Below are 27,712 nucleotides of genomic sequence, written 5' to 3'. Positions count from 1 at the left end.
GTGTACATACATTACATTACTTATCCTGTATTATACTCCAGAGCTGCGCTCACTATTCTGCTCGTACAGTCACTGTGTACATACATTACATTACTTATCCTGTATTATACTCCAGAGCTGCGCTCACTATTCTGCTGGTGCAGTCACTGTGTACATACATTACATTACTTATCCTGTATTATACTCCAGAGCTGCGCTCACTATTCTGCTGGTACAGTCACTGTGTACATACATTACATTACTTATCCTGTATTATACTCCAGAGCTGCGCTCACTATTCTGCTGGTGCAGTCACTGTGTACATACATTACTTATCCTGTATTATACTCCAGAGCTGCGCTCACTATTCTGCTGGTGCAGTCACTGTGTACATACATTACATTACTTATCTTGTATTATACCCCAGAGCTGCGCTCACTATTCTGCTGGTACAGTCACTGTGTACATACATTACATTACTTATCCTGTATTATACTGCAGAGCTGCGCTCACTATTCTGCTGGTGCAGTCACTGTGTACATACATTACATTACTTATCCTGTATTATACTCCAGAGCTGCACTCACTATTCTGCTGGTGCAGTCACTGTGTACATACATTACATTACTTATCCTGTATTATACTCCAGAGCTGCGCTCACTATTCTGCTGATATCAGACATATAATGGGGTCTGGCAGAGTATTCACAGCCTTGAGAAGACAATGAGTTGTGCACGGCTTATGAAGCGGCTTCCTGGCATTGGGCATTGGCATTGGATATATCAGTACCGGGGTGTAATAAGAGGACTGATATCCGTCACATATGATGTAAATGTCTCTGCCGGTTTCCACATCATACATGACTAATATCGGCCGCTCCTCTTATTACACCTCAGCACTGATATCACCCCCTGAGGCATTTCCATTGGCTGACACCAGGGAACAATAGCCTGCCCTCACATAGTACGGAGCTGAGCTTTAGGGCTGGTGTCTCTGCTGACTGGTCTCATTACATGACTGTCTATAGAAGGTGCTGACTGTGCGGGGCCGTCCTGCTGTCATGTGACTATAAATAGAGCGCCACGTCTGCCGAGTACATGTATGTGCGGGGTATATCCTATAGACATATAAAGGCCTCTTGCTTTAGGCAAAATTGTAACTCTGACCCTCTTGTAGGGGGTTTGGTGACTCCCCCACCACCACCACCCACATTTAACAGATGCCAGTTGACTCTATAATAAGGGTCACTCAGCTCTCCACTGACCCTGATAGGCTGATAAAGCAGCATCGCTATATACCCTGTTTTTATGTTTTTCAGTGTCAGTCTTTACTGTAGTCCTAAGATTCTGTCCATCAGTAGTCTGAGGATGAACATGGTGATTCCTGAAGCCCCCCTTTATACTGTAGTAGTCTGTGACCCTCTTAAAGGGATCCTTCTATAGTATAATGGGATGTCTCTTGCTTCGCCCCTCTGGTGCATTCAGTAGTTCTCCCTGCAGAGCGTTGCTCTGGACATCCGTCTATGCCGGGGACTAGAGCTGAACCATACCAGTGGATGTGACTGCAGAGCAGAGGGGTCAGGACATGGCAGAGCCCCTTCATTCACAAGTTTGGACCCCCCTCCATATTAGTAATACGCCATCACTTTCTAAGGTGGGACTATCCCTTTAATAGGACTGACAAGCACATGATGTTTCTGCCGCTGGCAATCTTACAGCACGCTCAGGCTCCGAGATCGCTTTGACATTTGTTGACTTCGGGGACGTTCTCTGCACATCTGCGGCTTGTACTGTATACGCAACCTCCCAGCGGAGGCCTGAGACTCAGGTAGCGGGTAGTGCGGTGTACACTGAGTGCAGCGTTACGGTGTACACCTCAGGGCATGTTAGGCTCTGCACATCTCTGACTTTGTGTTACGACCTCGCTGCTTGCAGTCAGTGAATGTAGGAACAGAAAACTCGTTTACAGACATGATACTTGTCACAGCTGAGGGTTTGGTGTAATTGTATCCAATGTAGACAGACGTGGACGCTCACCAGCGCCCCCCACAGACTGATACCTGTTACCTGCCACAATACAATGTATCAGCTTATAAGGACCGCTTTGTGTCCGGCTCACTGGAGATTCTCAGGACTGAATACAATGTGACAAACCTTCAGCTGTGAGAATTGTGGGCTCAGTGAGTGCTGAGTATTGAGTATTTTCGGCTTTGTCGCTCTCCTCGTGTCTGTGGAGGATTGTCCCCATGGGGCTTCGTCTGATGCAAGACCTTGTCAGTTTCATGTGATGTATTGAGCGCCCCCCTGAGACTGGTGCAGGGGTGTCTGAGCTGTGACATCGCTGACGGGGTTGTCGTGTTACTCATATCTGACAGCGGTATCTCTATTGTATGGTGACAAATATGGGACAAAATTCTTGCTGATTATTTTCTTAAAGGGGTTTTCTGGTATCCTAAAATGAAGGTGGATAAAATAAGCAGCCCTGGTCCCCCCCCTGCACCCCTCCGGACAGTGCTCCGGTTACTTCCTGTGACCCTGGGGTCACCGATCTCCTGTACAGGGTTTGCAGCTTGTGGAGTAACCTCAGGCTTTCATGGCCCCTTGTAATGTTTGTTGCCCCCCTGTCTGACTCGGTGTGGGGTCTGACCCTTGTCAGAAATGTCTGAGCAGAGAACGCGATCCGTCTGACCTTTTATAATCTCCCCGTGCGAGTGCCAGCCCAAAGACCGAGATTAAGAAATCTAACCCAGGAATATCCGTCATGTATTGTGATGTCTCACTATATGGCTGTCGTGTGAATCCAGCAGGGCGTTACTAACCCCGGCCTGGTATTGTGCAGGGTCTCTGCAGACCTCTCCCCAGTAAGGGCCAGACATGGCGCTTAGTAACTAGCCGGCCCTGACAGTCTGTGTGGTGGCGGATCCCTGGATGCTTAGTAGTGGGCTCTCCCTGGCCTGGCCAGCAGTTGGCGCTGTCTCTGCTCTGGGCCCGGTCCACATCTGCGTTCGGTATTCCATTCTCCACTTGGGGACCCCTCAATCGGAATACCAAACGCTAAGAAACCGCACAGACCCCATAGACTGCTGCAGCACTCTGCTCTCCATATGATTTGTGCAGATACGGCATGAGAAACACACGGACCTCATTCTAATCTATAGGGTCCATGTGGTTTCTTCACTAACCGCTTATTAATGCATTTGGTATTCTGTTCGAGGGGTCCCCAAGTGGAATACCGAACGCAGGTGTGAACCAGGCCTAAGTCTTACCAGGTATTCTTTGATACATCCCATAGTGACTGCGGTGCAGGGAAAGTATTATCTACGTAACCTCATTGTACACGTGCAGACCTGTCCTGTCCCTGCAGCATTGTGTGCCCAATGCCAGGAAGCCGCTTCATAAGCCGTGCACAACTCATTGTCTTCTCAAGGCTGTGAATACTCTGCCAGACCCCATTATATGTCTGATATCAGCAGAATAGTGAGCGCAGCTCTGGAGTATAATACAGGATAAGTAATGTAATGTATGTACACAGTGACTGCACCAGCAGAATAGTGAGTGCAGCTCTGGAGTATAATACAGGATAAGTAATGTAATGTATGTACACAGTGACTGTACCAGCAGAATAGTGAGCGTAGCTCTGGAGTATAATACAGGATAAGTAATGTAATGTATGTACACAGTGACTGTACCAGCAGAATAGTGAGCGCAGCTCTGGAGTATAATACAGGATAAGTAATGTAATGTATGTACACAATGACTGCACCAGCAGAATAGTGAGTGCAGCTCTGGAGTATAATACAGGATAAGTAATGTAATGTATGTACACAGTGACTGTACCAGCAGAATAGTGAGCGTAGCTCTGGAGTATAATACAGGATAAGTAATGTAATGTATGTACACAGTGACTGCACCAGCAGAATAGTGAGCGCAGCTCTGGAGTATAATACAGGATAAGTAATGTAATGTATGTACACAGTGACTGTACCAGCAGAATAGTGAGTGCAGCTCTGGAGTATAATACAGGATAAGTAATGTAATGTATGTACACAGTGACTGTACCAGCAGAATAGTGAGCGCAGCTCTGGAGTATAATACAGGATAAGTAATGTAATGTATGTACACAGTGACTGCACCAGCAGAATAGTGAGCGCAGCTCTGGAGTATAATACAGGATAAGTAATGTAATGTATGTACACAGTGACTGTACCAGCAGAATAGTGAGCGCAGCTCTGGAGTATAATACAGGATAAGTAATGTAATGTACACAGTGACTGTACCAGCAGAATAGTGAGCGCAGCTCTGGAGTATAATACAGGATAAGTAATGTAATGTACACTCACCGGCCACTTTATTAGGTACACCTGTCCAACTGCTCGTTAACACTTAATTTCTAATCAGCCAATCACATGGCGGCAACTCAGTGCATTTAGGCATGTAGACATGGTCAAGACAATCTCCTGCAGTTCAAACCGAGCATCAGTATGGGGAAGAAAGGTGATTTGAGTGCCTTTGAACGTGGCATGGTTGTTGGTGCCAGAAGGGCTGGTCTGAGTATTTCAGAAACTGCTGATCTACTGGGATTTTCACGCACAACCATCTCTAGGGTTTACAGAGAATGGTCCGAAAAAGAAAAAACATCCAGTGAGCGGCAGTTCTGTGGGCGGAAATGCGTTGTTGATGCCAGAGGTCAGAGGAGAATGGCCAGACTGGTTCGAGCTGATAGAAAGGCAACAGTGACTCAAATAGCCACCCGTTACAACCAAGGTAGCCAGAAGAGCATCTCTGAACGCCGCACAGTACGTCCAACTTTGAGGCTACAGATGGGCTACAGCAGCAGAAGACCACACCGGGTGCCACTCCTTTCAGCTAAGAACAGGAAACTGAGGCTACAATTTGCACAAGCTCATCGAAATTGGACAATTGAAGATTGGAAAAACGTTGCCTGGTCTGATGAGTCTCGATTTCTGCTGCGACATTCGGATGGTAGGGTCAGAATTTGGCGTCAACAACATGAAAGCATGGATCCATCCTGCCTTGTATCGGTAACGGTTCAGGCTGGTGGTGGTGGTGTCATGGCGTGGGGAATATTTTCTTGGCACTCTTTGGGCCCCTTGGTACCAATTGAGCATCGTTGCAACGCCAAAGCCTACCTGAGTATTGTTGCTGACCATGTCCATCCCTTTATGACCACAATGTCCCCAACATCTGATGGCTACTTTCAGCAGGATAATGCAATGCCATGTCATAAAGCTGGAATCATCTCAGACTGGTTTCTTGAACATGACAATGAGTTCACTGTACTCCAATGGCCTCCACAGTCACCAGATCTCAATCCAATAGAGGAGCATCTTTGGGATGTGGTGGAACGGGAGATTCGCATCATGGATGTGCAGCCGACAAATCTGCGACAACTGTGTGATGCCATCATGTCAATATGGACCAAAATCTCTGAGGAATGCTTCCAGCACCTTGTTGTATCTATGCCACGAAGAATTGAGGCAGTTCTGAAGGCAAAAAGGGGTCCAACCCGTTACTAGCATGGTGTACCTAATAAAGTGGCCGGTGAGTGTATGTACACAGTGACTGTACCAGCAGAATAGTGAGCGCAGCTCTGGAGTATAATACAGGATAAGTAATGTAATGTATGTACACAGTGACTGTACCAGCAGAATAGTGAGCGCAGCTCTGGAGTATAATACAGGATAAGTAATGTAATGTATGTACACAGTGACTGTACCAGCAGAATAGTGAGCGCAGCTCTGGAGTATAATACAGGATAAGTAATGTAATGTATGTACACAGTGACTGTACCAGCAGAATAGTGAACGCAGCTCTGGGGTATAATACAGGATAAGTAATGTAATGTATGTACACAGTGACTGTACCAGCAGAATAGTGAGCGCAGCTCTGGGGTATAATACAGGATAAGTAATGTAATGTATGTACACAGTGACTGCACCAGCAGAATAGTGAGCGCAGCTCTGGAGTATAATACAGGATATAACTTGGGGTCAGTACAGGATATAAAGAATATAATCCTTCTGTTATACAGTGATTTACAGACTGTAGACTTAGGAGGATGATGGGACTTGTAGTTCTTCAGTTTACATGACATTTGGCTACTGCTGTTTTTGGGGATTGTTGACCCCTTGTATATTATGTTGTTGGTTAGATTTGGGCCTGGCTGCCTGCTATACTAGTGTTGTACGCTGCAGTCGTCTGTCGCTCTTCGTATAATGAAGTAATTCTCTAATCTGCTCTTCTCAGACAATATTCATTAACAGAAGCGACATTTCTTGTGCGCGGCAGCGTCTTCGTTTCATTGCGCCTTTGTGTTAGCGGGTTGGGGGTGATGTTCGGGCGCTCGCTCTCTCCTTGTAGAGGCGTTCGCAGTGATCTGAGGATCTGTCAGTGCACACAATGTCTTAGTACAAGCTGCAGGTCACAGGCCGGGGTATCTGGTGCCAATAGGGGATCCTGTACATTAGGGAATGGCTTGTGCCGCAGTGTATCTATCAGGACCTGGTCCATAGTCATGGGTTATTACTGTGACAGGCTCTGGGCCCGGCCATCACTGCACATATGTAAGTCTAGCGCTGGATTTTGACAATTGGTTTTGCATTTGCACAACCTGACGCAGTCCCGTGTCTGCCGCTCTAGGATTTACTTATGGTTTTCGTCTCACTCCTGTTGGACGACTCGTGACGTCTGTGTAATTCCTGCAGGATTCAGGCCCATCTGACACCAGGATGTTTGGCGTATGGTTTATACAAGACGTCCATCAGATTATGATTATAGTAACATGTTTATGGTCTGGCAGTAAGAGGACGGTGCTTTATATTGTGGAAGTGCAAGTAGGCGACTGCTCATATAGATGTGAGGCGGGAGATGTGGACGGAGAATCTTCTCTTCTTACCACAGACTTCCTGTTATGTAGATGTAAGAGAAGACGGGAGGAAACTGTATAAAAACCTGGTAGTGTGTACAGCCGCAGACTGCAGGGGCTCACCTCACAAATCTGAGCGGAGACTCTGGATATAACCCAGAAAAGCCTGGAGATGCAGATGTATAACCACTATTCACACACAATACTGATCCTGTACTGATCCTGAGTTACATCCTGTATTATACTCCAGAGCTGCGCTCACTATTCTGCTGGTACAGTCACTGTGTACATACATTACATTACTTATCCTGTATTATACTCCAGAGCTGCGCTCACTATTCTGCTGGTACAGTCACTGTGTACATACATTACATTACTTATCCTGTATTATACTCCAGAGCTGCGCTCACTATTCTGCTGGTACAGTCACTGTGTACATACATTACATTACTTATCCTGTATTATACTCCAGAGCTGCGCTCACTATTCTGCTGGTACAGTCACTGTGTACATACATTACATTACTTATCCTGTATTATACTCCAGAGCTGCGCTCACTATTCTGCTGGTGCAGTCACTGTGTACATACATTACATTACTTATCCTGTATTATACTCCAGAGCTGCGCTCACTATTCTGCTGGTGCAGTCACTGTGTACATACATTACATTACTTATCCTGTATTATACTCCAGAGCTGCGCTCACTATTCTGCTGGTACAGTCTCCGTGTACATACATTACTTATCCTGTATTATACTCCAGAGCTGCGCTCACTATTCTGCTGGTGCAGTCACTGTGTACATACATTACATTACTTATCCTGTATTATACTCCAGAGCTGCGCTCACTATTTTGCTGGTGCAGTCACTGTGTACATACATTACATTACTTATCCTGTATTATACTCCAGAGCTGCGCTCACTATTCTGCTGGTGCAGTCTCTGTGTACATACATTACTTATCCTGTATTATACTCCAGAGCTGCGCTCACTATTTTGCTGGTGCAGTCACTGTGTACATACATTACATTACTTATCCTGTATTATACCCCAGAGCTGCGCTCACTATTCTGCTAGTACAGTCACTGTGTACATACATTACATTACTTATCCTGTATTATACTCCAGAGCTGCGCTCACTATTCTGCTGGTACAGTCACTGTGTACATACATTACATTACTTATCCTGTATTATACTCCAGAGCTGCGCTCACTATTCTGCTGGTGCAGTCACTGTGTACATACATTACATTACTTATCCTGTATTATACTCCAGAGCTGCGCTCACTATTTTGCTGGTGCAGTCACTGTGTACATACATTACATTACTTATCCTGTATTATACTCCAGAGCTGCGCTCACTATTCTACTGGTACAGTCACTGTGTACATACATTACATTACTTATCCTGTATTATACTCCAGAGCTGCGCTCACTATTCTGCTGGTACAGTCACTGTGTACATACATTACTTATCCTGTATTATATTCCAGAGCTGCACTCACTATTCTGCTGGTGCAGTCACTGTGTACATACATTACATTACTTATCCTGTATTATACTCCAGAGCTGCGCTCACTATTCTGCTGGTACAGTCTCCGTGTACATACATTACTTATCCTGTATTATACTCCAGAGCTGCACTCACTATTCTGCTGGTGCAGTCACTGTGTACATACATTACATTACTTATCCTGTATTATACTCCAGAGCTGTGCTCACTATTCTGCTGGTACAGTCACTGTGTACATACATTACATTACTTATCCTGTATTATACTCCAGAGCTGCGCTCACTATTCTGCTGGTGCAGTCACTGTGTACATACATTACATTACTTATCCTGTATTATACTCCAGAGCTGCGCTCACTATTCTGCTGGTACAGTCACTGTGTACATACATTACATTACTTATCCTGTATTATACTCCAGAGCTGCGCTCACTATTTTGCTGGTGCAGTCACTGTGTACATACATTACATTACTTATCCTGTATTATACTCCAGAGCTGCGCTCACTATTCTGCTGGTGCAGTCTCTGTGTACATACATTACTTATCCTGTATTATACTCCAGAGCTGCGCTCACTATTTTGCTGGTGCAGTCACTGTGTACATACATTACATTACTTATCCTGTATTATACTCCAGAGCTGCGCTCACTATTCTGCTGGTACAGTCACTGTGTACATACATTACATTACTTATCCTGTATTATACTCCAGAGCTGCGCTCACTATTCTGCTGGTGCAGTCACTGTGTACATACATTACATTACTTATCCTGTATTATACTCCAGAGCTGCGCTCACTATTCTGCTGGTACAGTCACTGTGCATATACATTACACTACTTATCCTGTATTATACTCCAGAGCTGCGCTCACTATTCTGCTGGTGCAGTCACTGTGTACATACATTACATTACTTATCCTGTATTATACTCCAGAGCTGCGCTCACTATTCTGCTGGTACAGTCACTGTGTACATACATTACATTACTTATCCTGTATTATACTCCAGAGCTGCGCTCACTATTCTGCTGGTGCAGTCACTGTGTACATACATTACATTACTTATCCTGTATTATACTCCAGAGCTGCGCTCACTATTCTGCTGGTACAGTCACTGTGTACATACATTACATTACTTATCCTGTATTATACTCCAGAGCTGCGCTCACTATTCTGCTGGTACAGTCACTGTGTACATACATTACATTACTTATCCTGTATTATACTCCAGAGCTGCGCTCACTATTCTGCCGGTACAGTCACTGTGTACATACATTACATTACTTATCCTGTATTATACTCCAGAGCTGCGCTCACTATTCTGCTGGTACAGTCACTGTGTACATACATTACATTGGGGGGGGTCGGCCTGTGCAGATTTCGGCTCTGTCTGTGAATGAGACATTACATGGGGGAGAGTCACCGGACGTCCTGGTGGATCAGACAGAATGTCCCCTTGGTCGCGGCATTGATGGCTCTGGCCTGGGCTGCGCTGCCGCCGGTCGCTGCTTTCTCACACTGCCGCTCTGTTCCTCCAGCTGTGCGGATGGCAGCGAGCCGGGCGCCATGATTGTGTCTGCCGAGTGAATGAATAGACCGTGTGTGAATGAGACCGCAGCTAATCTGCCTGTCACTGACCAGAGGAACAGACCAGATTAGCGGATGTTGGCTGGAACAACAACACAATGAATAATGGGCGTTCTTGTATCTGATGTACACATGGCTGCCCCCCCCCTCCCAAGTATATACAAGATACAGAGCCCCCCTACATCTGTTGTAAGAGGGCAAGTTTTCTTAGACAAGCTCATCCAGCTTTCTCGCCGGCCAGAAAAGTAAATCTTTCTAGCTTACCATAATGCTTCCGAACTGGACAGGCTTGTCATTGTGGAATTTAGGAAAGCTGGGTGTGGAGGGATAAGACCCCAGTTCTGTGTCTTCCCTTCACAACGCTATTCTTGACCACCAAGCTTTGCAGGGAACAGCAGCCAGGCCCAACCCGGCAGCATCTCCAGGTCAGAGGGGATCCCAACATAACATGATGGTGTGTCCTGGTGATCAGACAGGAGCGCCCCTTTAAGTGGTGTGGAATCGGCTCCTCCACTGTGACAGTCTCGGACTCTGCTTTCCCATGGCTCTGCCTGACAATGCTCCTCTGTACGGCTGCAGCCCCATTCACACTCACTGTCTGCTGCTGCCAACCCTGCACCCCTGCCAAAATCCTGAATGTGTTCTGCTCATGTGACTGGTGTCCTGCTAGCCACATCCCCGGGGTCATTGGCCGCTCTCTCCACTTGTCCCGTATGACGGAGCGTCTAGCCTTATGTACATAAACCTGACGAAACGATTGGTCGCTTTCTAACCGGTTTATTTTTTAGTTTTTCTCTCTTTCGTCACAATGTGTCAGCGCTCTAGCTAGAAGGAATCCTGTGTATCAGTCTGGTAGTAAGATGGCGCCATGTGTACCAGCATTCTGTGTGGTTCCTGATAGCGCCCCCTCCTGGATGTGCTGTTTTCTTTAAACCACGGTTGCGCCAAGTGTCTGAGTGTCGTATTTTTATTTCAGAAGAACGATGAGAATGGAAACTGCTCCGGAGAAAGCATCGAGTTCCCCACCACGAACCTGTACGAGCTGGAGAGCCGAGTGCTGACCGACCACTGGTCCATCCCCTACAAGAGGGAAGAGTCCCTGGGAAAGTGCTTGATCGCGTCGACTTACCTGGCAAAGCTCGGTGGGTTAACCATTTATTGATCAGGCCGGTCTGCGCCTCCCAGATTCATGCCGGTGACTTTCTCCTTTGTGTCACTCTTCTCTCGCCAGGTCTGTCGGATTCTGATGAAAACTGCCGGAGGTTTATGGAGCGATGTATGCCGGAGGCCTTTAAGAAGGTAAATGGAGGGCGTTGTATCTCTGGGAGCTGTAGGGAAATGTCTGGCAGAGTTTTCTGAGTTCTCGTAGTATTGGATCAATATCCAGAAATGCTCCAGAACTAGAGCTCAGGATTTCAGTGGCCGGGCAGAGACCCCACACACTGTCCCCTTATTATTATAGGGGTCCTCTCACCTGGACTGTCCCTTTTTTGGAACCAAAACCAAACCGCTCTTCTATCATTTTTCTGCTGATGTCCATCAGTCTGTCTTGTGTCCTTACTCTCCCCCGGTTTTTTTCTTCCCGCAGCTTCTGACGTCCAGCGCTGTCCACAAATGGGGCACCGAGATCCACGAGGGGATCTACAACATGTTAATGCTGCTGGTGGATCTGGTGGCAGAACGGATCAAGCAGGAACCTATTCCCATCGGGCTCCTGGGCGTCCTCACCATGGTAATGTGTCACGCTGGACGGTGCGGGGGGGGTTACGTGCTATACTGATAGTTCTAGACATTTACCCCTTTTTACGTTCCAGGCCTTTAACCCCGACAATGAATATCATTTCAAGAATCGGATGAAGATGTGTCAGAAGAACTGGGCCGACGTCTTTGGTGAAGGAAACACTTACGCCGTCTCACCAGCCAGCACCCTGCAGAAGGTGCGGACGTATGGAGTATATAGTACAGTATACAATATATGATGTATTAAAGGGGAAGATAGTTACCCCCTATCCAGAGGATGGGGAGGAGTATGACCGCCACTCCCTTCTTGTGCTCGGTGGTGGTCCTGGAGTCTGGAATATTCCTCTGAGACCCATTTTATATCCTCCCTTTCTTCACAGCATTCCCCGTGCAGGGTAAACATGACACTGACCTTCTAGTACAAGCCGTGGCCATTGCTATGATCCCCCCTATGTGGAGTCTTTCAGTTGATTTCTATCATCGTCGACCTTCCCAATATTTCTTGTTTGTGTCTTTACAGGAACCGCACGGCTGGCTGGTGGACCTAGTGAACAGGGTAAGTGGAGGATGGGGGGGGAGCGGATATAACTTGTATGAAGGGCAGTCCCATCTGTAGGTCTATGCATGCGGATTTCAGCTGTGGAGGTTTGTAACCCATCAGCCCCCACTATGAAGAGCGTTGGGTAAATCGTCCAGGATCAAGACTTGTTTAGAGGATACGAGCTGGGAATGTGAGGGCAGGGGACGCCATAATCCTTCGTGCAGGTCCTAATGGTTGTCTGTCTTGTCTCTGCAGTTTGGAGAACTTGGTGGTTTAACAGCGATCCAGACAAAACTGAATGCTGAGGAGATAGAACTTGCGGTAAATATGTTTACGACTTCATTCCAGCGTCTGGTAGTCTTAAGTCCCTCACCATTCATGGAACAGGCCATGTGACAGATGAATGTGACGTCATATGCCCTGTGAAGTGGAAGCGGCACTCGGTGCACTGCTGCTGCTTATGACAGCTGACCCAAGGGGGTCCTGGCTGCCGGACCCCTACTCATCTCTGTTAGTTTATAAGTATCAGAAGATATTGCAGCTGGAAACCAACGGGTTAGAAGTAAGAGCCCTCACCACATTACACCTTCACCCCTCTCGCTGTCAGATTGCACAGCTTTTACTTGTGTTCTCTGCTCAGTTTCTTTTCTGCCGTTCTCTATAACCTTCACAATTCCTGAGCCTGCTATTAACTGTCAGGAAATGGCGCCACCCCAGAGCAGGTGGAGAACAGCAGGAAAGCCGAGTCAGATGTGTGACTATAAGCGACTCCCAGCATGTAGTAATCCAGAATGTCTGATAGTCTGGCACCTGTCAGCGCCCATTGATTCCTGATTGAAGGAAAGCGCTGATTCGGGCGCGCCTGTGTTTTTGTTTGGGAGGGAGGGCAGCACTCAGTGCAGTTTGCATCCCTGGTTAATGGCGACTGCAACGACAGCTGCTGAATTAACTCCTCTTGTGCTGCAGAGAAATTATTTCTAGGTTTCCTAATAAAAATGTGATCTTTATGTTTTTTTTCCAACAGGAAGTGTCTGCATTGGTGCAACCTCTTGGCGTGTGTGCAGAATACCTCAATTCCTCCACTGTACAGGTATAAGGCTGCTCTGTATAGGTGCCTGGGATTTAGGAGAGGTCACAGCTGTAAGTTCTGGTGCAAGGCAAGGTGTTGATGTTAGTTTTCATCAGTGAGCATGCTCCAGAACTAAACAGCCATGGCCTATCCTTAGGATGGAGGATAAATATCTGATTGGGGGTCTGACCACTGAGAACAGGGATGTCTTACCCCGCTCTGCATTCAGCCAGCTGGTAGCCATTGGCCTGTGCCTGACAGGACGCATCTGCAATCCCATACACAAGGATTGGGCATGTTGGATTTCAGCTGCCTGATCCTTTTGTGAAATTGCTGACAGAGTGGTCTGGAGGGGGCGTGAGGGGCGAGTGACACAGGAGTCTGTGGGGAATGGGAGGCAGATGGGCTGGACATCGACTGTTCAGGATTAGAGATGAAGTGAGTACTACAGTTTCAAATAGCATGCTCCCATAGGAATGAATAGACACAGCCAGGGCCGGCGTCCTGCCTCTTAACCCCCTGCGCGCCGGCCGCTCCCATTCATTCCTATGGGAGCGTGCTATTCGAAATGGTAGTTTAATAGTACTCGCTCCTCTCTCTTCAGGATACATGTATCATCTGGCTGAGTGTGTGTGGGATAGACCGACAAGCTGGTTGTTTTCCTAGCTTCTTACTTCACTCCTGAGTCTATAGGGTTGCTCCTACCTACCTTGGATATATGTGAATATCAGTTATTTCTCCATCTTTTAGCCAATGCTGGATCGAGTTATTCACAAGATGATAAAATACGTGCAGAACGTGGAAGAGAAGGATCTCAAGGACAAGGTCAGGTGATCGGGCGTCTCGCTGGGACTCTCCTTTGAAAGCCGACAACTTTATAATAGGCCGTGAACATTGGGTTGGAGGGCGGAGCGTAGCTTGAAAGGGGCGGGTCTTAAAATGCAGCAATGCGTAGCAAAACTTGCATCACAATTCTGATAGAGTAACCCGATTAGTAGGTGGTATAAACGTAGACTGGACGTTGTAAAGAGACGTCCGATCTCTCCTCATCCAGCATCAGACCATGTGATAACTCTTATAAGGCCGGGAGATATAAGTGTTCTAGTAATTCATTTCGCTTATACTATGTTACCTACACTGTAACCCTCAGCTGCATGAGCAGGACTCAGCCACGATCTGGATTTAAAGGCGGTTTCCATTTCTTTACAGCAGGCCGAGATAATGAAAAATTGCAAAATATGACCTAACGTGTTAGAAGCTTAGAGAGTATTTTTTATTATATTATTGACCAATACAGCTTCATGTACACAGGGCTAGCAGACGCCTGTAATTCATAGTATTTTAACAATTAGGAAACCCCCATCATTGTAGGTCACCCCCATTGCACTTGGCAGTACTCTGTGTGGCCTGAGCGGCAGGTCTGCGTTCTCTTCTCTCATCTATCTGTATAGCTGCACAAATTTGCCATTCAGGAGAGTAGAAAAGCTGAGTGATAACCCATTGGAGTCCCCCAGTGGTAACCTTATTGGTTGTCATCCCAAAACAGCCAGCAGGGGGTGACTGGAGCTCTTCTATTTGCTTACTTGTGTCTGTGGTGTCTCCCCTCGCAGCGGCTGGGCAGTATCCCCGAGCTCCTCTCCGCCATTAAACTACTCTGCATGCGTTTCCAGCCTGACCTGGTGAACGTTGTGGACGACCTCAGGCTGGACATCTTATTGCGAATGCTCAAATCTCCTCACTTCAGCGCAAAAATGAATTCTCTTAAAGAAGTAAGTGACCCCCTCCCCAGTGTCACTCTATCAATCTTTGTAGTCTGATATTACATATTCAGTAAAGCCTCATCATGGTATCAGAAGTCATGCTATTGTCTGGCTTTAGATTTGCTGTTACTTGTAATATTATTATTAATTATTATTTAGGTAACCAAATTGATAGAAGACAGCACTTTATCCAAATCTGTGAAGAACGCCATAGATACCGACCGGCTTTTAGACTGGCTTGTAGAGAATTCTGTACTTTCGATAGCACTGGAAGGTTTGTATTTCCGGTTATGGTCCCTGCTGGTATTTGGGTTAGGGGTCATACTGGTTTTGGACTTGCCTGCTCCCTCTAGGGTGCTCAGTCCCCCGGTTCAGGTATTCTTCATGTGCTCCTGTGCAGGCCCCCACTATGACCTCCTACATATAGCACAATGCATTGCAGACCATAGAGAGAACTATGGAGCCGTACAGTTACAGCTGCACAGTTCTCTTTCCCCTTCCTGCACAGAGAGATAACAGGGGGATTAAATATCTGTATTCGGTCTCCTTTTGCAGTTGGTGTAACCACAGGGCATCGTGGGGGGCAACATTAGCTCTCCCACTTAAAATCAACCATATTACTGCCCCACATCACAAGAAATCCTCACATTAACCCCTTTTACTGCCCGAGACCATCAAGAATACAGAAAATAACCTTTGCTGTACTAGACCTGGATGCTTTTTAAAGTGGTTTTCCAGTTAAGACTAGTTGTTCCCTGTCCAAAGGATAGGAGTGACTTGCTGATCAGTGGGTGTCCCACCTCTGGGACCCCCTCCGAACTGTAACGTTTGGTACCCCAGTTCCAGCCAGACTGCCAGTCATACAGCACTGAATGGTGACCAGTGGACACAGCCAAGTGAGTATTTGGCCCATCTCTAGCTAATTTACTTTTTTTCCTTTAACATCCAGCTATCTGGCTGTAATTGGGGTATAAAACACCTTGGGCCTCAAAATTAGTGGGGGACACAGCAGTAGGATACCCGCCGATCATCATGTGTGTCTTGGTGTTGATATCAGTGTTATCTGCTTCTCCCCACCAGGGAACATCGACCAGGCCCAGTACTGTGACCGCATAAAGGGAATCATTGAACTGCTGGGCAGTAAATTGTCCCTGGATGAGCTTTCCAAAATCTGGAAGATTCAGGTAATGTATACAATCTGATAATCTGTGCAGGGGTTATTCCTCCACGACATTCTGACCTCGCTGGACGATAAGCCTTTGAAAGAGATAACCCTAAAAGAAATAAAACTCAAGTGGGGATTGAAGATCTTAAAAGGAATCTAACAGGGGACACTGAACCACCGACACGTCCTTATGTCCAAAATTACCTTCTTATACTGGCCAAAAGGAACTGTAGATGGTTTAGTATCTCAGATCGCACTGACAAATTTCCTTTAAGCGCCCCCTAGTGGTGACAATTTTCTAATTTATCTTTATATCATGGATCCTGTGTTATATACAATATTATTTACTTATTTTCCCGCTGATCCGCTTGTCACTTTTCCTCTATGAGCAGTCAGGACAGTCCTCCACTGTGATTGAGAATATCCACACCATCATTGCCGCTGCTGCGGTCAAGTTTAGCGCAGACCAGCTCAACCACCTGTTCGTGCTTATTCAGAAGGTAAAGTCGCTGCGGCCTGCTTGCTTTTAGTATTAGCATTGCACAGTATGGCATGGTTAGCCTGGTACACCTAAGACCTGATGCAACTGGTGAAATCCAGCATTAAAGGTGTGCGGTATGTTAAAGGAAATGGCGGCATGCACGACTTTAATAATGACGCCAAACTAATTACATTGTGGTGTGATATGGCAGTATTTGTGTGTTTATGACGTAGTAAATAGATACAGCCGAGTCTGATCTGAGTCACTCGTGTATTATGTAGTTTGCACCTTTGGCGCCAGCCATTCACTCTTCCTTTGCGCAGAGGCTTCTGTTCACGTTGCTCACCTTTAACCTTTCCTCTTCAGAGCTGGGAGACGGAGTCTGACCGAGTTCGGCAGAAATTATTGAGCCTCATAGGCCGTATCGGAAGAGAAGCTCGCAACGAGACCACGACCGGAAAGGTGAACATGTGGAGCTAGTAAGAAGCTACGTGACTGCGGCAGTCACACAACTCACCTCTGCCATCTTACAGGTCTTAGAAGTCCTCTGGGATCTCGCCCACCTGCCCACTCTGCCATCTAACCTAATCCAACAAGCCTTAGAGGAACACCTGACAATCCTTAGTGATGCCTATGCAGTCAAAGAGACGGTCAAGAGGAGTTACATCATAAAGTGCATCGAGGACATTAAAAAGGTCAGTCCAATGGGATGGCGGTAACATTGGGATCAGATGATATTGTGAGGAGAAGCTGCAGACACTGCCGTCATAGGTGGCTGTGCCAAGCTTACTATAGAAGGAGCTGATCATCCCGGTGTCCATAAGACTCAATAGAGCCTATAGAAAGGGGTTGTCCTGTACAAAACTACAAAAGACGCCCCTGATACCTGTAACTCACCGACGCAGGCGTAAGCAAGCCAAGCACACAAATCTGACCTGATCCTTATACATTTTTTTATAAGGAATACTAATCTATCTTCTCTTCCAAACCAGTCCTCCCAGCACAACAACCCGCAGGTGGTCTGGGTAGTGCCCGCCTTACGTCAGCTCCATGAGATCACGCGCTCATTTAACAAGCAAACCTATCAGAAGCAAGACAAGGTAACGTGCGGCCGTACACACGTGGTACAATCGTAGCTATTTATACAAACGAACTGCTGAAAAGCCGTGTTCGCTCTGACCTGTATCACGTGCGGGTTGAGGTGTGCTCATCTTGTTTTTCTGGTTTGCAGAGCATCATTCAGGACCTGAAGAAGAACTTCGAAATTGTCAAGCTGGTGACGGCGAGTTTGGTGGCGTGCCATCGATTGGCGGTGTCCGCGGTTGGTCCTGGTGGGCTGGCTGGATCCTCCCTGGTGGACGGCAGATACACTTACCGGGAGGTATCTGACATTGAGTGTCTTGTTGCAGAGGAAAAAAGCAAATAACACAATCAATTAGTAAAACTAGAAATCGTCAATGTATGGTTAAGGAAACCTAAATGCGTCCCTGCAGAAATGACCGGGTGTTGTGCGCACTCAGAAAAGAATAATACTCTGACTCTTTAACTCTTTCAGTATTTGGAGGCCCATCTGAAATTCCTGGCGTTTTTCCTCCAAGAAGCCACCCTGTACCTCGGCTGGAGTCGGGCTAAAGAAATCTGGGAATGTCTGGTGACGGGACATGACATCTGCGAACTGGACCGGGAGGTGAGATATAATTATAGTCCCTGGTGGCTAAGAGGCCTGACATTGGGGGCTAGGGCGTATTAAGAGTGTTTATAGAACAATACAGACCAGTCGGTGATATTATCCACAGCTGATTGTTTCCAGGTAACACACACATTGTGGCCGCTGCCATGTCTGAGGCTTCGCCCACTCGCCGCGGTTTCTCTATTATACCCTCTGTATTGCACTTTTTATTAATATGGGTGATACTTTCTTCCAGATGTGTTTCGAGTGGTTTACTAAGGGGCAGCACGACCTGGAGAGCGACGTCCAGCAGCAGCTCTTTAAGGAAAAAATCCTGAAGCTGGAGTCTTATGAAATTACAATGAATGGTACGAGGGAGAAGTGTGCTGACGTAAAGTTATATATGTATATCTATGATCCAGCCAATAATCCGAAATATCTGTTATGCAAATTACATTAAATTAATGGATTTTTACCGTTCATGTCGTCATTCTGCAGCTCAATCTCCAGCTAACTATTCCCTCCTTGTGTATTTCTTGCAGGTTTTAATCTGTTTAAGACGTTCTTTGAGAATGTCAATCTTTGCGATCATCGGTTGAAGCGACAGGGCACGCAGCTGGTGAGTGCCACTGGGATCCGGAATATTCTGCTCAGTCTTATCACTTGTCTGTATCATCCGTCTGGTTAGGAGGAGGGCTCCAAGTGCAGTCCCAGTATCCCAGTATATGTGACGTCCCAGTATATTCCCCAGCTCTAGTGGGTTGATATGGGCAGACTAGATACGGTTTTTCACCAGTGCTCATCCATCTAATGTTCTCCATCATGTTCTTATTCTTTTGGCAGCATGTCGAGAAACTAGAGTTGATCGGCATGGATTTTATTTGGAAAGTGGCCGTGGAGTCTCCCGATGAAGAAATCGCCAATGAAGCCATCCAGCTGATCATCAACTACAGCTATATCAATCTCAACCCCCGGCTAAAGAAGGTGCGGCGTGCAGGATTTAGGAGTGACTAGAGGTTCTGTGTGTCACCCCGGGTGCAGGAATACATTGTCATTTTATTTTTCAGGATTCTGTTTCTTTGCACAAGAAGTTCATCGCTGATTGTTACACGCGGTTAGAGGTAAGGCCTGCTTTTGTGTTGACCATAATCTAAAGTGAGTCCAGTAAATCGGCTGTAAAATAAAATAACCTACTCATGTTTCCAGCGTTCTGTTATCCGTCTCCTTTACGTTGTGTTCTGTGGGCTCCTGACTTCTGGTGCTGGTGCCTGAAAGGAGACTTTACTTCCACCCTAGCCGTCCCACAAGTTTCTCCAAATCTGGAAACCCCATTAAAACATTTAGATCATTGTATTGACTACAGCAGCACAGAGTGTTTCAGTGAATTGTATAGGTCTTATGGGGGGACTGGGCCTGGTCTGTTCATGTCCATGTTTGTTAGGGCAGGGCTGCATATGATAGGAGAAGGGGATTGAAGACCAGTGGGTTATATAGTGGAGGAGCAGGGTCCCCAGCAGCACTGAGTATTTCAGGAGAGGAGATTACCAATCTTATGGGCGGAGACTAATGCTACAACAAGGCAAGGGTTTTCTTGTGAGATCGCAGATTATCACACTATGTAGTTTTTCAGGAACAAATCTCTAATGGCTAGATCCTGGTTCCGGGGCAGAGTTCAGACACCGCACTAAGTCATTGTGTTTTTGTTTTTTTTCCATCTGCTCCTTAGGCTGCAAGTTCTGCTCTTGGAGGTCCCACGCTGACCCATGCAGTAACCAGAGCTACAAAAATGCTGACTGCTACCGCTATGCCATCCGTGGCCACCTCTGTACAGTCCCCGTATAGGTGAGCACCCGCACAGGAAGGAACAAATATCCTGATGGGTCTGGCAATGGGGGACGTGGCAGCCGAACACGATAGAGACCTGTCAGCCAAGTGGAAAGGAGTGAGAGGTGTCCGCACAATCCTCTGGCAGCTGCATAAACGATCTGACGTGAAATCCAGCCTGTCCTGATGCTTCTCTTGCCCAATATTTCTGTGTCCTGAAATCTGCCATCAGTGTACTCAATGAGTTGCTGGCCGGTCCCTGGTTTGGCCAACATGCATACATGTTGCTCTAGTTGTCGGCTCCGGCTTCACTGCCAGATTTCTGTGAGATACTAATACTGGGTAACCTCTATTCAGACGTGAACTGCACCAGATTTTGCAAAGCTGCTATTGCCATTTCATAATCTTCGTTTGTGACAAAATTGTGGCACTTTTGCAAAATTTTTGTAGGTTTATTTTATTTATTTGGTGGATCTTGTTTTTTATCTTCCCTTTAGAATGTATATTGTCTCTGATCCTTATATTATTGATACATTTATTTGGGTTTTCCCGGCAGGTCAACCAAATTGGTCATAATTGAGAGGCTACTCCTGCTGGCAGAGCGCTACGTGATCACTATAGAGGTAAGCACTGACTCTTCTGAATAACTTGATTTTGCACCATAGGGGCAGCGAGCTATACAGACGTCATCCATACAGGGCGCTGTCACTTCTGTGACTCCCATCTAATGTCCTCACTGCTAGGGACAGTCTGTTACATAGATGGCACATCACACCAGTGGCCGCGGCCGCTCCTCACTCCCTCCTTAGTAGTCACGTGTTTTCTTCCTTTGTCTGCAGGATCTCTACTCTGTTCCCAGAACAATTCTACCTCACGGTGCTTCTTTCCATGGACATCTCTTAACACTGAACCTTACTTATGAATCTACCAAAGATACATTCACCATAGAGGTAAGTGACCCCCAAATCCCTCACCCCAGTTTTGGTTGCTTGCAGGGATAATTAAAGGGGTTGTATAAGATTAGGAAAGCTGGTCTACACCCGTCCACAGGTCGTGCGTGGTATTGCGTCTCAGCCAGCGCCTTTATCTTGGTAGAGCTGAGTTACAATTCCAGACACCATCTACAGACCGGGGGCGCTGTTTTGGACTACTCGTAAATTTCTTAGCGATTCCAGTGTTTGCAGAGATATGACCTGTCGTTTATTTACTAGGCCCACAGCAACGAGACTATCGGAAGCATCCGCTGGAAGATAGCCCGGCATCTCAACTGTCCGGTAGAAAATATGCAAATATTTGCTAATGAGAGTTTGGTGAGTAATGGCGGTCACTGCGCACAGAACTGTCCGGTTATCCTTCTAGGAACATCACGATGATACATTACACAATCTGACTCCTCCACTCTAGAGATAGATGGAGTCTCCATTGTATGGACCTCCAGCGACCACTGAGTGTATAAAACATTACCTGATCCAGGGACATCCTATTACATAGTCACTAACCAATATCTCCAGTATCAAAACATTAAAGGAAATCTTTGCATGCTGCAATGTGTAGCGTCATGTAAAATTCTGTCCTTTGCACATTAGCAACAGACTGCAAAGCCTTTGGTGGTCTGTTAATAGTGAGCCAGTGACTTTACTTGATTTAAAGCAAATCCTTCTACGTAGACTTGACATGTATTCTACACGCGGTGTCCTGCCTCTTATACCGTCAGTAACATGCAATCTGCTCTGCTGTAGCTGACGGTGAATAAAGACCAGAAGTTGCTGCACCAATTGGGATTTTCAGATGACCAGTCTCTCACCGTGAAGACGACGGGAAGCGGCACACCGTCTGGGAGCTCCGCAGAAACGTCCTCGGCTTCCAGCAGCAGCGCCGGCTTCAGCTCCTCTTATGTAATGGAGCAGGTATGTAAGGCTGCGGACGTAAGGAGGACACTGCGTGTTATTTTCTGTCTTGGTCCTTAAAGGCTGCGTTACATGTGGATGCGACTGTTTCCGTCTGTAGGAGTTTCCTTCTTTCCCATAGCACTGCTTGTTTCATCCCCTTTAAATCCGTATACCCCTTCTTCTTACCAGGAAAAGTCTCTTCCCGGAGTGGTGATGGCTCTGGTCTGCAATGTCTTTGATATGCTCTATCAGCTCGCCAACCTAGAAGAGCCCAGGTAACCGAGGTGTATACGCACGTCATCCATTAGCAAGTACTTTATACTGGGTACACTGACAAGCGTCTGTCTCTACAGAATTACCCTGAGAGTCCGGAAACTTCTACTGCTAATTCCTACAGACCCGGCAGTGCAAGAAGCATTGGATCAGCTCGACTCTCTGGGCAGGAAGGTAAATTGTGTTATCCTGTGGCCATTGCCTCTGACACTCCCCGTTTTCTGTTTCCCACAATGATTGCTCGCTCTTTCCCTCAGAAGACACTCTTGTCAGAATCGCAGCCCTCAAAATCCCCCTCTATGTCCTCTAAACATCACCACCAACCCAGCGCCAGCTCCATCCTGGAAAGCCTCTTCAGGTCGTCTGCACCCGGCATGTCCACCTTCCGTGTGCTCTACAACCTAGAGGTAATGACGGATGGTAGTCGCCTCCGATACAGAATAGATTATGTCTGTAGACTACACGCACAGTGACTGTATGAGCTGAATAGTGAGCGCAGCTCTGGAGTATAATACAGGATAAGTAATGTAATGTATGTACACAGTGACTGCACCAGCAGAATAGTGAGCGCAGCTCTGGAGTATAATACAGGATAAGTAATGTAATGTATGTACACAGTGACTGTACCAGCAGAATAGTGAGCGCAGCTCTGGAGTATAATACAGGATAAGTAATGTAATGTATGTACACAGTGACTGCACAGCAGAATAGTGAGCGCAGCTCTGGAGTATAATACAGGATAAGTAATGTAATGTATGTACACAGTGACTGTACCAGCAGAATAGTGAGCGCAGCTCTGGAGTATAATACAGGATAAGTAATGTAATGTATGTACACAGTGACTGTACGAGCAGAATAGTGAGCGCAGCTCTGGAGTATAATACAGGATAAGTAATGTAATGTATGTACACAGTGACTGCACCAGCAGAATAGTGAGTGCAGCTCTGGAGTATAATACAGGATAAGTAATGTAATGTATGTACACAGTGACTGTACCAGCAGAATAGTGAGCGCAGCTCTGGAGTATACTACAGGATAAGTAATGTAATGTATGTACACAGTGACTGCACAGCAGAATAGTGAGCGCAGCTCTGGAGTATAATACAGGATAAGTAATGTAATGTATGTACACAGTGACTGTACCAGCAGAATAGTGAGCGCAGCTCTGGAGTATAATACAGGATAAGTAATGTAATGTATGTACACAGTGACTGCACCAGCAGAATAGTGAGCGCAGCTCTGGAGTATAATACAGGATAAGTAATGTAATGTATGTACACAGTGACTGTACCAGCAGAATAGTGAGCGCAGCTCTGGAGTATAATACAGGATAAGTAATGTAATGTATGTACACAGTGACTGCACCAGCAGAATAGTGAGCGCAGCTCTGGAGTATAATACAGGATAAGTAATGTAATGTATGTACACAGTGACTGTACCAGCAGAATAGTGAGCGCAGCTCTGGGGTATAATACAGGATAAGTAATGTAATGTATGTACACAGTGACTGCACCAGCAGAATAGTGAGCGCAGCTCTGGAGTATAATACAGGATAAGTAATGTAATGTATGTACACAGTGACTGTAGCAGCAGAATAGTGAGCGCAGCTCTGGAGTATAATACAGTATCAGATTGATATAGGAGTGATCTTAATAAATTCCTAGCTGACTACAGACCTTCTTGTTATAGCTCCATCTGCAGGGTGCTGTGACTAATGGCTTTCTTAGCCTACCAGTCTTGTGACGCTCTTTTTCTGCTAATTCAGGTTCTCAGCTCCAAGTTGATGCCGACTGCCGATGATGAGATGGCCAGAAACTGTGCCAAGTCATTCTGTGAAAACTTCCTTAAAGCTGGAGGCCTGAGGTCAGCCATTGTTATATTTGTCCTGTTTATTCCAGGTCCTATAAATACTACCTGACTATATTTCATTGGTGTCTCACGCTGCCGCCATGTTCTGTTTCCTTGCAGCCTGGTAGTGAATGTTATGCAGAGAGATTCTATCCCATCTGAGGTGGACTATGAGACACGACAAGGCGTCTACTCCATCTGTCTGCAGCTTGCCAGGTTCGTATATTACCAGTGACTTAGTAACCCGTAGCCCAAACCTTCCCGATTGTGACACGAATGGCTTCTCTCTCAGATTTTTGCTGGTGGGACAGACCATGCCGGCAGCATTTGATGAAGATGTGACGAAGGACGGAGTAGAGGGGCTTTCATCGAGACCCTTCCGCAATGTAAGCAGACAGTCGAGCCGACAAATGTCCCTTTGCGGGACTCCAGAAAAATCCTCGTACCGGCAGCTGTCTGTCTCAGACCGGTCGTCCATCAGGGTGGAGGAGATTATTCCTGCTGCTCGTGTTGCTATTCAGGTGAGTTCCCATTTACGACTTGTCTTCTATGGCAGGGTAGAGTCACTCCTTACTGAGCAGGTCTTTCCTTCCTCCTTATATCTCTGCAGACCATGGAGGTCAGCGACTTCACACTCACTGTGGCCTGCTTCATGCGGCTCTCCTGGGCTGCAGCCGCTGGGAGATTGGACCTTGTCGGCAGCAACCAACCCATCAAAGAAAGTAACAACACTCTGTTTCCTGCTGGACTCCGTAGCCGACTAAGCAGCTCAGGTGAGGGGCAGTGTATACTGTAGATAAAATACACTATAACTCTTACATCTTCTACTCCAGAGCTGCACTCATGATTCCACTGTCACTATGCTTGTGGGCAGACAACCCTCTTAGCTGAGCTCCCAAAGCACTTGGCACATTCATCATTGTCTTGTGTAAATCTGAGGCCTCACTAGATGTCTGCAGATGCCGGAGCAGTAGGGAATAATGAGATTTCAGCTCTGAGGTATATTCTGGATCAGTCATGAATTGGGCCCTAGAAGTGGCTGGTTCAGGGCTGACTACCCCTTAGTGTGTTCATCAGTTTCCATTATGTCTTCTTGGGTTCTTGCAGGAAGTAACTGCAGCTCAGGCAGTGAGGGAGAAGCCACGTCACTCCACGCCTGGATCTGCGTCCGTCAGCAGTCTGTGTCCACCAAAGATGCCATTATCGCTGGAGAGGCCTTATCTCTGCTGGTCACGTGTCTTCAGCTCCGCAGCCAGCAGCTGGGTACGTACGAGCCGCCGTTATAGGCCTCAACATTGTAGAAAGTGTTGATGGAGCAGGTTACAGCAGTCAGCCATAACATTACAACCTCTGCCAGGAGAAGCGAATCGCAGGGATTATGTAGTAATAATGGAGTCAGAGGTCGTGTGATGATCTGGGCAGTGTATAGCTGGACACATCGGCGTCTGGCATCATATGAGGTCTCAATCCAATCGAGCCTATGTGGGATGTTTATGTCTGCTCCATAATGGCCGCACCTCACAATTTATAGGACTTTCAGGATCTGCTGCTATGGTCTTGGCTCCAGATTTCACAGGACACTTTCATTAGTTTTGTGAAGAATGGGCACCATTGAGTTTCACACCTACTGTTAGGTGGTTGTAATGTTATGGCTGAGCGGAATATATTATTGATGTCCTTAGGGGTCCACTTTTACACCATAGTACTGTGAGAAGTCCTGGAGAGCGTTCACTATACATCTGCCATCAACTCTATAGACTTCAGTGCGCCTGGAGCGCTTCTTTATTAATGCTGCTCCTCGGCTGAAGCTGCCGACATTTCTTTAGGCCTTACTCAAATGGCCATAGTCGTTATAGTTTATTTCAGTCTATCATCTGTAATGATGGATAATATACATGGCTGTTCTTCTCTGAGGGCTCATACACATATGCATCCATTCATTCATTCATACATCCATGGTTTTTGCAGCTGTGTCCCCAGGCTTTGGCAAAGAGCTGCAAAATTTGGTGCAGGTCCTATACCGATTTGGTTTTGCACCTCTGCCCATTAATTCAAGTGTTTTAAGTTTAAGGGTAGGAGAAAATAATAATGACACACCATGTGCCGCCCATTCTGCTTTTGCTGACCCGTACACTGCACACATTAATTTGCACGGGGCCTTATTCTGCATGTTTATACTTTGATGTGTTGCAGGATCCTTTTACAATCTGCCTTCAGTCACAGACTTCACTATCGACATTCTCCTGGGGTCTCCCAGTGCAGAGGTAAGTGACACCAGGGATTGTTACCATCTTATGTGACGTCCATTGTATGTAAACCATCACACAAACCTGTTTCCTGCATCTCGACAGATCAGACGTGTGGCCTGTGACCAGTTGTACACCCTGAGTCAGACAGACACCTCCACGTACCCTGAGGTCCAGAAACCCAATCTCTTCCTGCTGAACGTCATCTTGTCTGCACAGCTACCACTTTGGTCACCGACCAGTATTATGAGAGGCATCAATCAGAGGTAGGCCCCATGGATGTGTCCGTTCTGGATCCGCAGTCATCAGGTGGTTTTCAGATTTTTCGAGACGTTCTTGTTGCTGTGAGATGATGGAAATGTAAAGCTCATCGCTGCTCCTTTGTTTCAGGCTGTTGGCGCAGTGCACCGAGTACTTTGATTTAAGATGCCAGCTCCTCGATGACTTAACAAGTAGGTGAAGATGTGGATATTTGGAATAAATTCTTGCTAATAAGTGGTAGACAGGTCACTGGAGGATTCCCATTTTACACTTAAAATAACTCCCTATATACTCCCCTGTCCGTTTGGCTGGGGATCCAGCAGAGGGTCTCAGTTTGGGTCCCCAGTCTCTGTGTGTCTCTCAATATACACTCACCGGCCACTTTATTAGGTACACCATGCTAGTAACGGGTTGGACCCCCTTTTGCCTTCAGAACTGCCTCAATTCTTCGTGGCATAGATTCAACAAGGTGCTGGAAGCATTCCTCAGAGATTTTGGTCCATATTGACATGATGGCATCACACAGTTGTCGCAGATTTGTCGGCTGCACATCCATGATGCGAATCTCCCGTTCCACCACATCCCAAAGATGCTCCTCTATTGGATTGAGATCTGGTGACTGTGGAGGCCATTGGAGTACAGTGAACTCATTGTCATGTTCAAGAAACCAGTCTGAGATGATTCCAGCTTTATGACATGGCGCATTATCCTGCTGAAAGTAGCCATCAGATGTTGGGTACATTGTGGTCATAAAGGGATGGACATGGTCAGCAACAATACTCAGGTAGGCTTTGGCGTTGCAACGATGCTCAATTGGTACCAAGGGGCCCAAAGAGTGCCAAGAAAATATTCCCCACGCCATGACACCACCACCACCAGCCTGAACCGTTACCGATACAAGGCAGGATGGATCCATGCTTTCATGTTGTTGACGCCAAATTCTGACCCTACCATCCGAATGTCGCAGCAGAAATCGAGACTCATC

The 27,712-nt window shown here is 46.5% G+C and overlaps 1 protein-coding gene across 2 annotated transcripts in view; it reads left to right on the top strand.

The window, feature by feature from the left end:
* The window catches only part of USP24 (ubiquitin specific peptidase 24), a 48,433-nt gene that overhangs the window by 7,382 nt on the left and 13,339 nt on the right, over positions 1–27,712 (top strand). Inside the window, exons 2-38 of one of the 2 annotated variants that reach the window (XM_075286751.1) lie at positions 10,938–11,103; positions 11,193–11,260; positions 11,550–11,693; positions 11,776–11,898; positions 12,222–12,257; positions 12,498–12,563; positions 13,267–13,332; positions 14,062–14,136; positions 14,922–15,080; positions 15,231–15,345; positions 16,152–16,255; positions 16,629–16,736; positions 17,084–17,179; positions 17,251–17,412; positions 17,710–17,817; positions 17,949–18,098; positions 18,273–18,404; positions 18,643–18,754; positions 18,929–19,005; positions 19,230–19,370; positions 19,454–19,507; positions 20,113–20,228; positions 20,767–20,833; positions 21,050–21,160; positions 21,422–21,520; positions 21,950–22,117; positions 22,289–22,374; positions 22,453–22,546; positions 22,633–22,779; positions 24,138–24,235; positions 24,341–24,436; positions 24,513–24,741; positions 24,831–24,993; positions 25,328–25,483; positions 26,414–26,484; positions 26,572–26,732; positions 26,857–26,918. In XM_075286751.1, coding sequence (XP_075142852.1) covers positions 10,938–11,103; positions 11,193–11,260; positions 11,550–11,693; positions 11,776–11,898; positions 12,222–12,257; positions 12,498–12,563; positions 13,267–13,332; positions 14,062–14,136; positions 14,922–15,080; positions 15,231–15,345; positions 16,152–16,255; positions 16,629–16,736; positions 17,084–17,179; positions 17,251–17,412; positions 17,710–17,817; positions 17,949–18,098; positions 18,273–18,404; positions 18,643–18,754; positions 18,929–19,005; positions 19,230–19,370; positions 19,454–19,507; positions 20,113–20,228; positions 20,767–20,833; positions 21,050–21,160; positions 21,422–21,520; positions 21,950–22,117; positions 22,289–22,374; positions 22,453–22,546; positions 22,633–22,779; positions 24,138–24,235; positions 24,341–24,436; positions 24,513–24,741; positions 24,831–24,993; positions 25,328–25,483; positions 26,414–26,484; positions 26,572–26,732; positions 26,857–26,918 — 4,186 coding nt within the window. Of the gene's footprint in view, positions 1–10,937; positions 11,104–11,192; positions 11,261–11,549; positions 11,694–11,775; positions 11,899–12,221; positions 12,258–12,497; positions 12,564–13,266; positions 13,333–14,061; positions 14,137–14,921; positions 15,081–15,230; positions 15,346–16,151; positions 16,256–16,628; positions 16,737–17,083; positions 17,180–17,250; positions 17,413–17,709; positions 17,818–17,948; positions 18,099–18,272; positions 18,405–18,642; positions 18,755–18,928; positions 19,006–19,229; positions 19,371–19,453; positions 19,508–20,112; positions 20,229–20,766; positions 20,834–21,049; positions 21,161–21,421; positions 21,521–21,949; positions 22,118–22,288; positions 22,375–22,452; positions 22,547–22,629; positions 22,780–24,137; positions 24,236–24,340; positions 24,437–24,512; positions 24,742–24,830; positions 24,994–25,327; positions 25,484–26,413; positions 26,485–26,571; positions 26,733–26,856; positions 26,919–27,712 lie in introns of both variants that reach the window. The other variant, XM_075286750.1, reaches the window with a different exon arrangement.

Source organism: Leptodactylus fuscus, chromosome 9, assembly GCF_031893055.1.
Source record: "Leptodactylus fuscus isolate aLepFus1 chromosome 9, aLepFus1.hap2, whole genome shotgun sequence".
Lineage (NCBI taxonomy): Eukaryota > Metazoa > Chordata > Amphibia > Anura > Leptodactylidae > Leptodactylus > Leptodactylus fuscus.
Note: the sequence above shows the minus strand (reverse complement) of the source record. Positions and strands in the feature narration are given on the sequence as shown.